The sequence below is a fragment of the Lepisma saccharinum genome, chromosome 2 (assembly GCF_977018435.1).
Source record: "Lepisma saccharinum chromosome 2, izLepSacc3.1, whole genome shotgun sequence".
Lineage (NCBI taxonomy): Eukaryota > Metazoa > Arthropoda > Insecta > Zygentoma > Lepismatidae > Lepisma > Lepisma saccharinum.
In genome coordinates, this window is record NC_139230.1 from 29,038,759 (window position 1) to 29,056,776 (window position 18,018).

The window sequence follows — 18,018 nt, forward strand, 5'->3', positions numbered from 1 at the left end:
TTTCCGCGAAACTGTTTTACATTGTTTTCTCTTAATTTCGGTAGCCACTGCCACCATCTTCATTGGAATTCGTTGTGTTGTTGCTTGGCATGTTTCTGTTGTTTTTTCCTAAATCGCCACTAGGTGTGCTGCTGTCCCCTGTATGTCTGCGAATATGTCATCTGCTGTTCACTGGTGTTAATTGCTGCAGTAACGGAAGCCAGGCGTGGTGTGCCTCACCACTATCTATGTTCAGTTCATGGTTGTAGTGCATGATGGCGTGTGTTTCTTTAATTTTTGTGTCTATGAGAGTGTGTGCTTTGTATTTGACATGTACTTTCTCAATTTTATGGTTGTGGAATTTGATATACTTGGCAAGTCCGGTGGTGGCTTGGGCTATTTTCATTTGATAGGTGCTGCTGGATTCTCTCACTGATGGGCCTGATGGATCTGCCGATGTAATGAGCCTTGCACTCGCATTCAGCATCATAGACACCTGGATTGTTAAGGGGGGAGAGGAAATACTGTTTATGTTTGTTTAATTGGTCAGCTATTTTGGAGGTTGGTTTGTGTGCTATTTGGATGTTGTAGGGGCAGAGGGCTTTGGTAAGGCGGTTGGATGTGGTAGGATGGTAGGGAAAGGCAAACCACTTGGTTTTGTTACTGGGATCTGGTTGCGATGGTGGAGTGGGTTGTGCTGATGGTGCAGGTTGTCAGTTTAGGGCCATTTCCGTGATGGTTGCTATCTCGTCCCTCAGGTCTTCTTCTCTGCAGTAGGAGAAGGCTCTTCGGAAGAAGTTTAGCTTGGGTGGATGGTTGGATAGTGCATGGATATATTGGTTGCCTGCATCTGGTTCTCTGAAAACTGTGGTTGTGAATTTGTTTCCCCCGCAGCTGATGGTGAGGTTCAAGAAATTGATTTTGCCCTGCTTTTCATGTTCTATGGTGAATTTTAGTCTGGGGTGGATGCAATCTACTTTTTCCAACAACAGGTTGATCTCTTCGGGTTTTTGTATATGACTATGGTGTCATCAGCATATTGTCCATATCTGATGAATTTGAGTTCCGGAGTTTGGAGTATGCTTTTTTTTTTAGCCAAATGCATTACTATGTTTGCTATGGGAGCCTATAGTAGGTTTCCCATGGCAAGGCCTTCAGATTGCTCATAGAAATTATTTTCAAATTGAAAAATATATGTTTTGTTTTATGTTGAACATCAGTTGAAAGGTGGCTGACCATAAACAAAGTCCCCGCACTGGAAGTAGCCGAAACTGCCAATTTGCTAGAAGTGTGCTTAAGACACAATTATTTTCAATTGTAAAGTAGTTGTAGTTGTATGGGCTATGCCCATCACTCATCCAGAAAGGGTTAAATAAACTTTCATGATTTCCAAACTATTGCCATAAAGCTAAGCTCTAACATTAGCATGTGTTTAAAGGTATGTTAAGAACTTACCTGAATACTGAAAGGATTTGTGACATTTGGATTCTCATTCACACAAAATGTATTGATCCCTTTTAATTTTGGTCCGCCTCCAATGACATCCATTTCATCAGACATGTTAAGTATCAACAAGTTGGAGTCACATTGTACTAAAATCCTCTTCAATGCTGATGCTGCCTTTATGGTTTTAACAGGCTTTCTCTGAAAATGTATTTTATGCATGTGTGAGAAAATATTTAACACGTTGATATTAAGAAAATAGTGTATTTATTTTCAATCTTGGTGGTACAAGATTATATGGCATTAATATTTATTTGAAAAGTGCAACACTTCTAAAGGAAATAATATGATACACTGGAAGATACACACTGAATAAAAGGTGAAAAAGGTGTCAAATACACCATATTCTCTTGCATCATTTTACCATGTGTAAAGCCAGCTTTAGACGAAAGAATTTCCTTTAACATTTTTGCTAGCATAAATGCTTCCAAAAATCTTTAGTCAGTTCAGTTTGCATGTGCAATATTAGCCAATGTGACCATAGTAACTCATGCATATGCATTGCAAACAATAGTTGCTATTTCTTGACAACATTCCAATCCACTTAGTACAGAACTATTTCTGTGATTAATAAAGTATGAGACAATGAATCAGGCAATTTTAAATATTACACAGTATACATAATACATACAAAACATACATAATTGAGAAAAAATGAACTAATTTATTGACTGAAGAAGAAATGCCAAAAGAAAATACAAATATAGTCCTTACATTGTCATTTATTTGAAAATAACATTACTATGACCACCCCCATTTCCTTCCAGACACTCTGTCAGTAAGGTAGAAATTTGAACCACCTCTTCCCAGATCTGACCTTTAAATTCATTGAGAGTGCATGAGGATTGTTTGGAAGACTTTTCCCTTCAATTACCCCTAAAGAAAATAATCACACGTGGACAGATCCAGTAAGCTGGTGGTTTCTGTAATACGTTTTTACAGCAAATGCATGCTGTGCATCGTTCAATGGCTTCAACATAAATAAATGGTAAAGCAGGCTCTGCAAGATGGCGGTTATCACATGATACCTCTGACACAACAACTAGCTACATCCAGTGTTGCAAAACTGCCCAATTCATTGCCACACATATTATCACAAGTAAAAAGGTAAAGGTAAAGTGCTCCCCTGTGCTTAGCACCACACCATGAAGGCATATAGGGGGTGTGGGGGTAACGCCCCACACTTCCTTGATCCGGTCGTGAGTGGTGGTGATGTGATCAGCATCATGCCCCTGACTGCCTTTACCCCCCAGGGTTTCCCCCAGGTACCAATGTCATTTGATGCTGGGTGGTGCTTCCAACGTTAGAAAAGTTCCCAGGGATCGAACCCGGGACCTTTAGCATGGTAGTCAGACGCGTTACCGACTGAGCCACCGCGAGCCACATATTATTACAAGTTCATAAGTTAAAAATTACATTTCAAATCTGAAATTTATAACTCGTATGAAGTTCCAGTGTTGTATTATTTATAACAATATGCTGCTGTTAAAGGCAGGGAAACAAAAGAAGTGAATGGTTTGAATTCATTACAATACACAGTTGTACTAAAAGTTGTCATGACATGCTAAGGTCGGGAGTACACTATGGAGTTTGCAATTTTCAAGGGTCATTTTATACCTGAATATGATATAAGTTCCTGTTCCGTCTCTTTCTCCTCACACCGATGATGCTAGGAAGTTACCGAAAATTTTGAATTTTTCTACTGTTTCCTTTTACCTTCTTTGATTTTTACTTAGCCCTTTTGGCCCTCCTTGCTTTTATCCATATATATACAGGGGATGGACAAAAATATGGAAATAACTGCAGAAATGCACATTACCTTATCGAGTAGGACCACCTTTGACACGCAGAACGGCCTGCAGTCGATGTGGAATGGACAAATACAGGTCACGTATGGTTGTCAAAGGGATGTTATACCATTCTTCCTCCAAAGCAGCTGCAAGTTGTTGTAGAGACGATGGTGGTGGGTAGCGGGCTCGCACCTTCGTCTCCAAAACCGACCACAGGGGCTCAATAATATTGAGGTCTGGCGATTGTGGAGGCCATGGCAGATGTGACACTTCATATTCGTGCCCATCAAACCAGTCCTGGACGATGTGAGCTGTATGAACAGGTGCTCTGTCATCTTGAAACACGGCATCACCATCTGGGAACAAAGTTTGCACCATGGGATGCAGCTGGTCACTCAAAATGGTTGCATAGTCCCTGGCAGTGACATGTCCATGCAGGATGATGATGGGTCTGGTAGAATACCAGGAGATGGCTGCCCAAATCATCACTGAACCACCGCCATGCTTCACTCTCGGTAACAGACAGTCTGTATTGTACGCTTGTGCTGGTGTTCTCCACACGTATAATCGGCCAGCAGTTGGAAACAATGTAAAGGATGACTCATCCGACCATATTACAGTCTTCCACTGCTCCATTGTCCAGTTTTTATGGGCATTGCACCACTGTCTCCGTCTATCAGCATGGTCAACAGCCACGAGTGGTTTGGGAATTGCAGATCTGCCATGAATACCCTGCTTGTGGAGTTCCCTTCTGACTGTTTTGATGCTAACAGGGTTTGTAAGCACTGTATTCAGCTCAGCAGTGACTTTTGGAGCCGTGGTGATCTTCTGCTTGGTCACAATCCTACCCAATGTGCGTCTGTCTCTGTCATGCAACACACACTTGCATCCACGCTGGTGCTTCGCTGATGCGGTTTTTCCGGAAGTCTCATAGGCAGTCATGATCTTCGAGACTGTGCCTCTTGATACACCAAATATTCCGCTACTTTCATCATGGAAGCTCCTACCATACGCGCACCCACAATTTGCCGTCTTTGAAACTCTTGTCAGCTCAGACATGATTCACGATAACCTGCACGGACCGGTCGCTGAACTGTAACTAGCCCATCTGTCAGGTTGACCAGGGTGTATACATCGCAGGAAGTGCCAGTGACCACAGCGCCACCTACCATTCAGACACAAATCGTGTTTGAAATGGCTACCTGTTTTATACCAGGTGTTTCCATATTTTTGTCCATCCCCTGAAGATATATATATATATATATATATATATATATATATATATATATATATATATATTACATCATGGCAGTTTGAAAAGTGCATGCATGAAAAGTTTCTGTCTGCTAAAGTTTAAGAACTTTTAAGGTTCTGTCAGGTAAAAATAATTGTTAATGATCATAGAAATTCACTGAATTATCCTGTTTTTAGATATCTCATAAAAGTTCATGAAGTTACTTACCAATTCCAAGTACCTATGTTGCCTCTTTTTGCTATTGTAAATAACCTTCCCACTAGATGTTTGTTTCTCTTCTAATGTGTACAGTACAATGAAACTGGAAAAAAAAACATATTGCACTTATTTCCTCATTCAAATCCACAAAATAAACATCTCAGAAAGATTAATAATGAGCACTTGAGCAATTGGAACATGGTGAACTTCAATCAAACATGAAAATATTAAGTCATAAAAGATAACTACTTTAATTAATACAAAAGCTGAAATAATAGTGAAAGTTAAATATCCAGTACCAATCTATCCTCAAATCCAAGAAGTTATTGTAACTACCGTGATAAAATTTATGGCTGAAAAGAACATAAGTGTTTGGTTGGAGACAATGATATGTGCTTGTAATTGGAAAGAATAAAAATTCATTAGCTCAAAATTTGTTTGCCATTAAATCAAATATTCATTTCTACCATAAAAATTTTTAAATATTGTAATAAAATGCAGACCAATCAAGTATGAGATAATAGGTCCAAGAAGAAAAATATCAGACACGGTGAAATGGCCTTGTTTTTAATTTTATTAAAATGGATGAATTCATGAAGGAGCATGGACTTGAACCCAGGGACTTGAATCCAGAAACCTCAGTGGTGTGACCGTGAGTTGTTATTACAAATTATGTAATTAAATTACACAAACTCAACCATTTCGATCATTAAGTTTTTAAAAAAATATATTTACACATAAAAAACCTAACCAAGAACAAAATTATACATACCTATCACTTGTCCCAACATAAAGTTCTTTTCCACAGCATTCTATACATTCAATCTGAAAGAAAGAAAAAATACATACATAAATAATTGCTTTAATATATACTTCTTATTCATTTCCACCTAGATAGATTCAATGATTGTCTTGTTTAACAAGAAAATGAGTGTGTTCAATATTAAGTTTTCATTCATTCTTCACTATTTTTAGACATAATTTACACAAACATTGAGACATTTGTCCCAATGTATTGAACCCATCTGCAGAAAATTCACTACAAAAAGTTGATTCTCAAAGCACAAGTCCAGAAAAGGAAAATTGATCCTGGTGCTTTTACACTGAATATGACACACACCTCCCTGAAACCAAAGATACTTCTGCAGAACCTTGAAGAACAAATTATCATAAGGCAATGGATAAGTATATTAAAGCTTTTAATATACTTTTTACATATTTCATATTTCTTGTTCTTAATTTACCTTTTTTTGGTTCAGGTAAGGAAATACAGATAAAAAGTTCCCCCTTTTTACTTATTTTAAGAACTTTCCAACAATGAGACTTCCACACAAGCTATCTATCTATCATCACTGGCAAAAATTTGAGTGGAAAAACTGAGGGAAGATGAGAATGTCTTGTAGATATCCTCCCCCTTGCACTCCTTCAGTGCGAGTCTCGATGCGTACATTTTCCGTGCATACATAGCCCATGGTGTAACAGCCCGAGAGGGCCAGTACCTACCTCCCAACTGCCAGCCTCACTCACACCAGTGATGGGAGATCATCCGACCAGTTACGGGGTGATGCGTGGTTAGCACGACACACCCCCAGTCGTTATTGAGGGTTTCCATGACTGGATTACGCTACTCATTCGTAACTCTACAAATTTTCTCATGATGGTGGGTGGCCACCAGTCTCATACACAGGCCAAAATCTCTGGAGAAAAGCCCTTAAGCTTCCCCTAGAAGACTCGAACCTGCACCGCATTCCATAGCTGGAGCTCAATTGAATTGAATTGAATTTAAAATTGTGGGTGCATCAGCACTAAGGCTGTTTTGCACCCGTCACATTATACGGGGTCCAGCCCCTTATCATTACAAATAACAACACTATCGTTGCAGAACTAAAATCATAAAATATTAAAATGTTCTGACTATCGTTAAAAGCTGAGGCTGTACACACTCAGCACACATAAGGACAAAAGAACAGGACAATACAAACAAAATTATACTGGCCATGGGGCCAGTCGCCAGAGCCTCGTTAGTCTTCAGTCCAGGGTGTACTAATGTGGAAGTGAGGTTGACATTTGGGTGTACTACATGGAAGGTCACCCCTTACACCCCAGCTGGAGCTCAAAGCTTGCACCTTATGTTGCATGGCCAGTGTGCGGGACATTGCGCATACATGCTTGGGTAAAAATTATTGCGTGTATTTTTTTTAATTGTGAACAATTTTCATAAGAAATTTTGAGGCTCCTGTTCAAGATTCTACTTTGCAATTTCTTTTGTGATTTTATGTACAATTTTTAACATTTTTATGTGTGAATTTTTCAGGTCCCCGATTATAAGACAGCAGTGGTAGTAGGTTAGATAAAAGTCCAGAGGAATATAAGAAAACTTTAATAATATTTTCCACACATCTACAAACAATTGAAAATTGAAAATTTGATTACTTGTGTCGCTTTTAAGCATGTTTAGGGTCAAGACAACTGATTAGATGAAGTGGATGAATGGAAACACACAATGGTACTCTCATGCTCAGGCTTGAAACCCAAAATCAATAGCAATATGTTCTTCAGATTCCGCAAGGCACCTGGCAGCAACAAACACTTCGCACCGAAGCACCTCACAAAATCTAAAGAAAATCTCTGCCAATCAGCTGTGGGATATTGAATGCAGCAGAAGTTAGCACTCCTCCTCAACACACTGGCGAAAAACTTTCCAAATCTTCATAAATCATAACCTAGATACAGAGATATTTCAGCATAGAAAAAAAGCATCAAAATTGGGTGTGTTTCTCTTTTTAAAATGGGCAAAATTAAGTGTCATACAGTGCGGAAATTTAAAAAGAAGAAGAAAAATTCCCTTCAACAATGGTGCTATAAAGGGTAACACTTTACTGTGCTGTTATTTTGCATCACTTTTCTGCTGGACTTGACCAATCTGGCCAATGTAATGAAAGATGATTAGATGAAACTGAAGGAAGGAATGCTCCAAAAGCCATGACTGGGATAAATCTTACAACCTTTCATGTAGTGGCATGAACAAGGGGAAGGGTGCTGGAAGTCATACCCCCCCCCCCATACTTTGGCCTGGTATTCCTAAAAAAAGAATGTTAAAGGCAGGCCAGGATGGCAAAATGAAGGCTGAACCCCTCCCACTTTTTCTTCAATCCTGGGCACACCACTGCTTTCATGGTGAGATCTTGCATTGATCACTAAAAGTGGTGGCATCCTGGTCAAAAATAAAATACACTTATAAAATAAGTATACCTACATGACATGTTCACATGTTCTGGAACTCAACTGATATGACTACCTGTACCATTTTTATTATTTTTGAAACTTATATGCAACACCAATATGCCTCTATGTTAATCTCACTTGGTGTTAAGTGACTAGCACGATATATGATTTTTAATTACACTGTACTTGGCCATAATGTCACTTAAAAGTACATATTCAGATCACCAACCACACAACATTTTGGCATCTGAATAATGTGAATTTAATTGCTGAAATAATTCCATATCACTCCATGCCAATTTTACTGTGCATATAACCAAGTGGATTGCCACTCCTTTTTCATATACAGCTGGTCAAGCAAGCAGTCCAGCAAAATTACAACATAATTATTTAATGTGAAAGGAAAGATCAATAAAGTACGCGAAGTGTTCACATGTTCCTATATTTTAAACCAGAAATTTTATATATCTAGAAAACAGCAATGATATTAGAAACAGAGAGAGTTTAGTTATAGTAAACACCATGAAAACTGTCCAGTCAAGGTCCCTCCATCCAGCTACAGCATTGCCAATAAACAACAATTTCAACATTCAATAATAATTCCGAAAAAATTTTAGAAAATAGTATTTAACAAAATAACATTACGAGGTATTTTTACACCAAAATACTTTCTTTGTCATTTAGAAAAAAATAAAAACATGTTTCCATGAAATTCACGAGGAAATTATTTATTTTACTTCAAACTGTAAAAAATAATGGAAGCAGGGTCACAAGAGGTTTGGAAAAAACAGTGAAACATTCTTAAGGTTCATAGATGGTTACAGTATATATTTAGTACACAAAATGTATAAGCATGTCAAGTAAAGAAGTAAAATGTTCCAAAATCCACAAAATTTTTCGGGTTATGTAATGTAAAATATCATCGCTGGCTAACTCACGTTCCATTTGATCACATAAAAAGTTACAGCAAGAAAGTTTGTAATAAAACATTGAAATTAATTTTAAGAACAAATACAGCATCTTCCGAGTGACATGTATGTCAACTGTATTTTATGTTTTATTTGAACGGATTTTGCTGCGCATCCAGTGACGTGTGCCAGGCTACATTTACTTACTGGGGGGAACAAAACATTTCCCGTAAGTCCACAGTAAGAATCACCACGATCTCTCTCTCTCTCTCTCTCTATAACAGGGCAGCACCAGGATTAATCATCTAGGGGTGCTGGGGGGAATTTGGAATCAAATTAAGGGAGTGCAATGTTGAAAATAAAGACAAAATGAAACAAACATGTACGGGTGTTAACACTAATCAACTTGTAGTAGGTCTCCATAAAACTATACCATTGAAACTAAATTCTATCATAGCAATTGGCTTAATTTTTGTGTATTTGTGTTATTTAGCACTGACGATGAGGATGAATGATTGGATAACATTGATGAATGGACACTCACAAAGAACACAAGGTTGGGACTCTAAACCAGTGAACTTCAGTGGCAAGAGCAAAATTTGGCCGCTTAATGAACTATGCCACCAAGGCGGTGTTTCATTCTTGCAAAATTTTAATATAGCCAACAAACACATGTTTTGTAATTTGAAACGAACAAGGCTTGTTCAAGGAAGGCCAATGGCATACTATATAAAATGTAAACCAAAAACAACAAACGGGCTGGCTGAATAAACAAAAGGGGAAACAATTCTTAACAACAATGCTGGCGAAAGAGAGACACAAGCCACTGATCTTTGTAGAGACCGCCGCTACTACATCAAAGCAAATGTTAAAATCTTCCATTTCAGTGATTTTGCGTTCTCGTTTGTAACTCTTTCTTGGTGACTCGAAGAGAACATTTACACCTCGAGCCTCTGCTGAAGTTCAAGTACTTCTGATACATTGTACAGACTTTTCAGAAATCCCACAAGCTGCTGCAGTCAGTTTTTGTACTTGTGCAAATTTAATGTTCTTCCTTGCTTCTTCATTATATGCAAGATTTCTGAAAAACTTGTAAACGTTTCCAATGATTACCTTACTTTATTTTTTAATGTCCGTTCCCCAGGCACGTACACCACCATCACTTCCACCTGCTATTGTAGGATGCTGCTCCTCAATGTTATTCATAATGAATGCAAAACCAAATAATTGTACATAATACACCAGTGAAGATGCACTCGACCGCATACGAACAAAGCAACCTGGAGGGTCAGGGGTGTGGAGGAGGCAAGGGGAAGCTTCGACCTTGACTGGACAGTTTTCGTGGCATTTACTTAAGTAGCATCGGATTCCATAATTGGAAGAAAAAATGTAGCATATTGCTCTCTAGCACATAATGATTGAAAAGTTTGTCAATATACAATTTTTATTGATTTTTCAATCACTGAAGAACAATATGCTACTGATGATGAAAAAATAACATTTACTGATGATTACTGAAAATTGTGAACAAATTCACCTACAAGGATAATTATAAGACGTAAGCGAGTTACTAAAGATATATCCGCGAAACTTACTTGTAAATGTTCTATTAATTTCGGTGCCCTCTGACACCATCCACTTGGGAACTATGTTCGCGGATATATCTTTAGTAACTCGCTTACATCTTATATTATCAACCACGCTGTTTATTTCCCTCAACATGAAAGGATAATTAGAAGAGAAGATAATAACATAATAATGTTAACCTATGGCATCCTTATGACTTGTGCATGTAATAATGTTATTTTCATGCGCTTGACATTCATTAAGAAAAAAAGAGTACCTTAAGATATTATTTTATCTCCTATTTCTATAGGTAACATCAGCCAGGAAGGCAGTTGGAAGAGTGAATGTTCTAACAGAATAGGATAACACTTTCACTAGTTTCAGGTTCTTCTATTCCTTGTACTTTATCCATATCTTTTGTGGTGATCAAGACCACACACTGCGTTACATCATAAACAGGTGCTTTTAACGCTTCTGATATCGGTACTAGTTTACTATCCTTCGGACAGATTTCTTCATGTCTACAGAAGAAACTACTTACCGCAATAAGTTCCAGTAGTATTGTCTAACATCGGGAAAGTGTTTTTTGTGAAATTCAGGTAAGTTTTCCGTATCCTGGAAACGCATTTCTTCAAATTTAAAAGTTTGGGGCTCAATTGAGGGCAGGTGACTCCGGCCAATTTCTAACATGCCTTTAACAGGGAGTCTATAGAGAAAGCCGGGGAGCCGGAGCAGAGCAAAGGCGGGGCCGCGTTAGCAGTTGGGGGCAGAGCCCGGAATTGGTGAGAAATTTGGACTCAAAAATTTCAAACAAAAATCCCGATTCTGGGATGGATAGCCCCAAAAACCATTCACGGAACATTCCGCGAAGCAGATAGGTAATTACGTATGTCAAAAATTGACGAAACTAAGAAGTTATGGTAACGATTAGATAAGCCGGAGACACATTTCTTGAAATTTACAGGAGAAAAGACGAGAAAGTACTTACGGAATTGAGTTGTTGTGGACTTTCTGAAGCCGGGGAAATTGTTTTTTCGAATCGTGCAACTTATTTGGCCTGTAAGTAAGGTATTGTTCGTCATTCATGCATCTCCATTGCACAATAGCTCGTGCCACCATTGCCGTCGACTACGTGAATCAAATGTTCCGTGCGTTCGGTTATGTAACCCCCTGTCAGTGTAGCAACCATGCGGTAGTTTGATAAGATAACGTGTCAAGGTTACATTGTGAAAATGTTCCCGGATATTGAAGCCCCACGAGATTTTTTAATTGAACAAGGAATCGTGAAGGAAGAAATATAATGTCCTAAATGTTCTAGTATATGTAAGCTACACATTACACGGGATGGGAAGTGGCTCTATATGTGTACGAAAGTTGTTTTTTTAAATTTATTTTTCTAAATTTTCCTAACCTAACTGAACCTAACCTAACCTTCCGTGAATGGTTTATGGAACAATTTCCGATTAAAAACGTTTAGTGAATAGCTTGTGTGGCATTTATAGGTTCATAGGTTTGGAAACACTGCACATCAGCTGACGATACTGCATATCAGCTGACGACAGACAACGTGAGTCAAGATTTGGCCGCCGAATTAGCAACGACAAATAAATAATTATAATGTTGAAAATAACACTTTTTTCATGGGAAAAAAAAGTGACCCCAACTTGAAAAATGTTCCGCTATGCATATGAGGTAAGTAGAAATGATTTTTATTTGAAAATAAACGAGTTAAATGTGTCTCCGGCATATCTAACTGGTACCGAAGTTATAAGTGTCCGAAGGATAGTAAACTTTTACCAAACTTTTTTTTATACAGAACAATTGTTCCACCTCACTCTTATATGCCTACATAAGTAGGTTAAGCAGATCAGGTTTGGTGCTCTTAGCATTATATTATGCATACTGACTTGCACAACCTTGGAAATCAATAGTTCTTTCATCTTACAATACACAAATTAGTTTCTTCAAACTTACTTCCACTATCACTTTCAGTAATCTACAGTGGCGTATACTGAGTCTAAAATCTGGGCTATCTCATAATGTCACGTGGTCCTAGGCTGTGAATAGAAAAAAAAAAATACCAACTCCTAAGAAATCAGGTTGCCAACTCCAGAATCAGCATCATCATCTCACTGATATGAATATTATTATTTACAATTTCTGATCGATTTCTCTCCCGTATTTTATTCTCTAGACTTCAGGCTTCACAGATAGCCTAGCTACCCTAGAATATATGCTCCTGGTAATCTAAATGCATTCCTCATGTTCCTGCACAACTTGTACAAATCATTACACAATCGGAACCATGACCATTCAATTTTCTGAGGTTGAAAAATACATGACTACTGGTTAGATATGGGATTGATATGCAAAATCTGTGTTTCAACCAGTTTGCAGAGGATAGAATAAATCTCTTGTTGAGTTCTTACTAAATGATGGAATGAAAGTGAGCTTGAAGTAACCAAAGATGATGTGAAATTCACTCTCAAAAGCTTGATTTCAAGCTAAAATAGCATTGAGTGTTGCTTCAAGAACTTATTACCGTAAGTAGTTTCTTCTGTAAAAATGAAGAAATGTGCCCGGGGAATATCAGATTAGTACCTATGAAGCAAGTACTATGAATAAAAATCATTGAAACTTGAATTTCAAAACCATATAAAGTATTGCTAAAATGGATCAAATTCATGCACATAGCTATATCTGACAAAATACATATTTCCCACTAAATTGCTCGTCACTACAGCTAAGTGAATCACACGCTCAGAAACTTCATAAAAGCATGATGAATAACTTCTTTGTTAAAAGTCAGGGCTATATTGTACAGTCAGTGGCAAAAATAACTGTAGCCAAATTTTCCATCTCTACTTTCATTCTATATTCTGTTTTATTTTAAGGAATGGAATTTTGTTGATTCGAAACAAATGTCACCTAGTTATCGACGTTTTTATTTCAATTTATCACCACCACATTGTGGGGAAAAAACTATGATTAATGGTGATTGGCAATTCGCCTACCATTTCTTTTGCCGTTGGGTGTACCAACTTTTCTTCTTTTCCTTGGGAAATTTGGGCCAAAGGAACTTTAAAACTCCAACCAACTACATCCCCATTGGGCATGCCACTGAAAATGGACATGCATTATGTCCTTGCACATAATTTATAAATTGAAGTACGAGTAAAATAATTAGTGTAGAACACATATGTACTCGTATATTTTTGAAAAACCTGTATGCAAATCAGTTGTCTAAGATTAGCAAATATGAACAGAAATGTATATTAATTTTACAAAACTAAAAAACACCACAATCAATTTTAAATTAAGATTTACGCAAACTGTACAGCCTATATGGATGTGTGCACACAGAAAATCAACAAACCCAACTATATCGTTAATAACCCGTGCAACCAGTTAAAATGCACTACACAATACTTGTGTAATGTTTACAAACTCAAAAATGTTTTGACGTATGGAGATTACCCTGGTCTGTGCCTTCTCTCCCATCAGCTGTAACGTTTCTATCACAGGCACAAATTCGAACGCCTTAACACTCATTCTAGCTTCTTCCTTTTGCATACATGGGATAAAGATATTGCTTCAAACTTCAGGTTTAAAGGCAAATAATTGTGTTCGTTTCGTCAACCACCAGAAATCATGAAGGCTGCCATGGCTGATGAAGGTGAAGGCAACATCTGACACCAGACTGTTTACCCTTTAGTTAATGTATGGTAGCAATATTAATAAGTATTATAATTACTTTATTTATATTACTGCATTAGGAGCTATACAAAACTATAATTCACTTTTCAAAATAAATAACATTATTATTTTTATTGACTCCAAATCGTTTTCAAGTACTTAACAAAACAGAAACGAAAATAAATGACGATCGTATTTTTCAGGAATGCCAGCTTCAACCAACGAGTTAGAAATACAATAGAGAATCTCTGTGAGCAAGTCGCAGCCAACGAATTAGAATTTAGGATTCGCGATTGAGTGCTAGTGTCGCTTCCAATATGGCCGCTCTATGTAGGATAAATCTTTATTTACATTCAGTAAACATACGTAATAGCAGCGTGTTGTCATTGCTGGTATGGAAGAGACGCTTAAAATACCCGATATTTTTTTAAAATATTGCGAATGCGATGTGTATTCCAAGAACTATAAAGAAGGTAAAGCTGTGCTGAGAACGAAGCATTTAATGATGATAGGCAAAAATAACACGAAAGACGCAGACGAAACTAATGTATACCCACCGGTTCTTCAAAGCAGTGCGGTTTTATCTGCACCTCGTTGTAACTGGGGCTCTCGGAAATAATTTGAAAATAAAGCAATTCACCTGTATTTGCAAAGCTTGTAAGGAGTAAAATGTAAACATACCGTTGCAGTTCTTCCCTCAAAGAGGCAAGCTGATCACTGGCGTCGCGTGCGGTTCACATACGAGTGTTCACAATAATGTTTTTGTACTGAATGCAGATTTACTTCTCTCCCTTGTAACTTCATCTTCGATTGAAAAAGTGAGGATAACAGCTTAACTTATTTTGAACAATTTCCCCCCAAAATCACGCTTTATTTGAAGTAATACAATTTTTTGTAATACAACTAACGCCCTTTTAATTACGTTATTAATGATTAGTCCAAACTAATTAGTATAACATGCAACCTCGGGTATGTACAACTCAATACTACCATGCTTCGCAATCCACTTTCTATTACACGGACCATATGTTAACCAACGACATTCATTCAGCATTGAAAGCACGTGCATCGCTAGCGGGACAGAGGGGAGGACACGTCCTCTCAAGAGTCCAGAAAAAGTGTATTATGTGTATGGAAGATATTTGGGTATTATACAGAATGCCCCCCGCCCACAATAACTCGGTTGCGATGCTTATGATTGAAGTATCAGTCAATGTGACACTGCTCAAATTCCTTCTTCCCTTGTGTTTCGTATTTTTCCTCCTAGTATCATTTTGCCATGGTTCAGAGAGTTTGATTTTTGACCATTTAAAGAAGGGTTTCCCAAACGTCTTCGCTTCACGGCGCCCAAGTCAGAATGAAGACCTATGTAACACTTGCAACACTCAGTTGCTTGTAATGTTGCCTGCCTTTCGTTAAAAAATAAACATATATTTCAAATTTAGAAACGTTTTTTATGTAAAAGGTACTAAATAAGCACATATTTGAAACATTCACACCATTGACTAACAATTCAGTGAAAATTTTGGAACATTTCGCGGCGCTCCTGTAAGGCAGCGACGGTGTACCAGGTCGCCGCGGCCCACACTTTGGGAACCACAGATTCAAAGCGTATAGTAACATCTATTCATCGTCGTCATTAACATGTTTACAATCCTTGATCTTATACCATGCTTATACATTGCACGAAACGAATCTTTCCACAGGCAGTCTTTTGGATTTGAGTCGCTTGTATATGTACAAAGGGTAACCAACGCCCAGAATGTGTCCTTTACCCATCCATGCATTCGGGAGAATTAAGGACTAAAAGTGGTAAATGTTGTAAGTGCCAAAAGCGAAAGTGTTGGGAAATCGCATTGTTCAGCACATCAGCCCGTAAGAACGTTCCCACTAGTGACCTCCTTTCACGCCCTTTGAACTACTTAGAGGGCTGCCAGCCACATTTCACGTTTACCACATTATAAAGCATGGCACATTTCACAGTTTAATGTGGAAAACGGTGTTTGAATTATTGTGGCACTTACAGCGTTTACCAATTTTAGTATTCAATTAAAAATTACAAGATTTAACAATTCTCTTTAATGTCATACAGTTATAAACTTTAAATGTATATATTGTGAACAAGACTACTTGCAGATTTGCCCGAATAAGTGGCTCAAAAACGCACACTAGACCATACGCTTTAATTTGCTAAAAATCCGCCAGGTTTAGCGAATTCTCGCTAAAGTTTGCAACTATGTAGCACAGACCTTTTCGAGTCCCCCTAGACATCATACCTATATGCTGCACTCTGGTGCTGAATGTAACAAGTATTGCCTCATGCATCAGCGTTCGCACAGCGAAGTGAGCATATTCGGGGTATAGTGGTCAACAGCCCCTTAGCTGTCAGTTCTATGCAACATGCACAGCAATTGTGTTCAAACCCTCCGTGGAACACCGTGGGAGACGATGTTACCAACTATCTAGAAAATTTATCAGACGTGAAAGAAGTCGTGCCAGAGTAAATTGTATGTGTATATATACTCGTACTCAAACAATGTATTATTTCGAATAAATATATATATATGTGTGGGAATTTAATGTGTACGTAAATTAAGACATATACATGAGTGTTCACGTGCTCATGCGAACATTGTCAGGCGACGCGCCTGAAGCTGATTTAATAATAATAATAATAGAATTCACAATTTCATCGAGGCTATCTTACATGAAACAGCGACATTAGCATGTCGATTTTCTTTTTCTGGTTACCTTTATGATTACAGATGTTAATTAATTCTCAAACTATTTTCATCTTCGAACTTTATCGACTTGCATCAGTTCTAAAATTTCATGCGTTATACATTGTTTTCGAAAAAAAGTGTTTTATTCATAAAGAAAAATTTAAAACTCTAATTTCATGTAATAGAATCATCTTTCGGAAAATAAAGTGAACAGACTCGTGCAGTGGTGTGTCCAGGATATTTGAAAGGAAGGGTATACGTATACTTTATCTTGGTAGTCAGCCCTTATTTTGTCACATTTTCCTACCATTGACGTTCTTATTTTTAGGAATACTGAGTAAAAGGGGGGGGTTAACTCCCCCCAATCCCTTGGCACGCCACTGGACTCGTGCATTCTTCGCAATTTCCTTGCCGCATTTCAATGCTATCCCGATCCCCTATGCCAATCTTCTGACAATCAATTCTGTTTTCCATGAATTATTTACAAATTTCATTTTGTTGATTCCACGGGGTGGAAACACATGTAAACTTTTCACTTGTCATGACCCACAAAACGATTTAGAGCCAAAAACTGAACAGTAGACGTTACTCTTTCAGACATGTCCCATGCTTTGAACGACTTCAAAACAACATAGTATCCTACACTTAGAGTAGTTCCGGAAAGTCCCACCAGATGTCATATTGGATAATTTTAATCGCGAATAGAGCGACTGTCCGGCCGAAAAGCCTCCGGAGGGGGCAAAGGGTCCATTACCAAACCTGGAAAACTAACATTTAATTTCAATTCAGCCATATTATTTTCGATAATTATTATAAAGGACTGACAATTACAAGAATGGTAACAGGAACACGGTACACGGCAACTATGCCAAGCCAAGATGCTGCTACCATTTGGTGTATTTTTATATATTTTTTAAATAATAAGGCCGAAGGCTACAGTCGGGACAAATGGACAGGCTGCTGTTGGAGCAAACGAACATACATGAATTACATTGCATTTGAGGCCGTGTCCGAAAGGTGCAAGACCGTAGACTTGAAGCGACCATCCTCCGAGTATGGGCTTGCAGTGCGGTCTTGACGTCGTGAACTAGAAGTGAGTGAGTCTTTCGAAATGCACTTCGACTGCAGCGCCAAATACGATCAGTAGATAAAACCAGTCTGTGATAAAACTGAGG

At 38.0% G+C, this 18,018-nt stretch overlaps 1 protein-coding gene across 1 annotated transcript in view; it reads right to left on the bottom strand.

The window, feature by feature from the left end:
• Window positions 1-14,258, bottom strand: part of LOC145983975 (transforming growth factor-beta receptor-associated protein 1-like) — a 50,637-nt gene extending 36,379 nt beyond the window's left edge. The window contains exons 1-4 of the mRNA XM_083117206.1: window positions 13,902-14,258; window positions 5,498-5,550; window positions 4,735-4,828; window positions 1,435-1,623 (exon numbers count right to left, since the gene is read on the bottom strand). Coding sequence (XP_082973332.1) covers window positions 1,435-1,623; window positions 4,735-4,828; window positions 5,498-5,550; window positions 13,902-13,997 — 432 coding nt within the window. The 5' untranslated portion in view covers window positions 13,998-14,258. The remainder of the gene's footprint in view (window positions 1-1,434; window positions 1,624-4,734; window positions 4,829-5,497; window positions 5,551-13,901) is intronic.
• Between the last annotated feature and the right edge of the window lie 3,760 nt (window positions 14,259-18,018).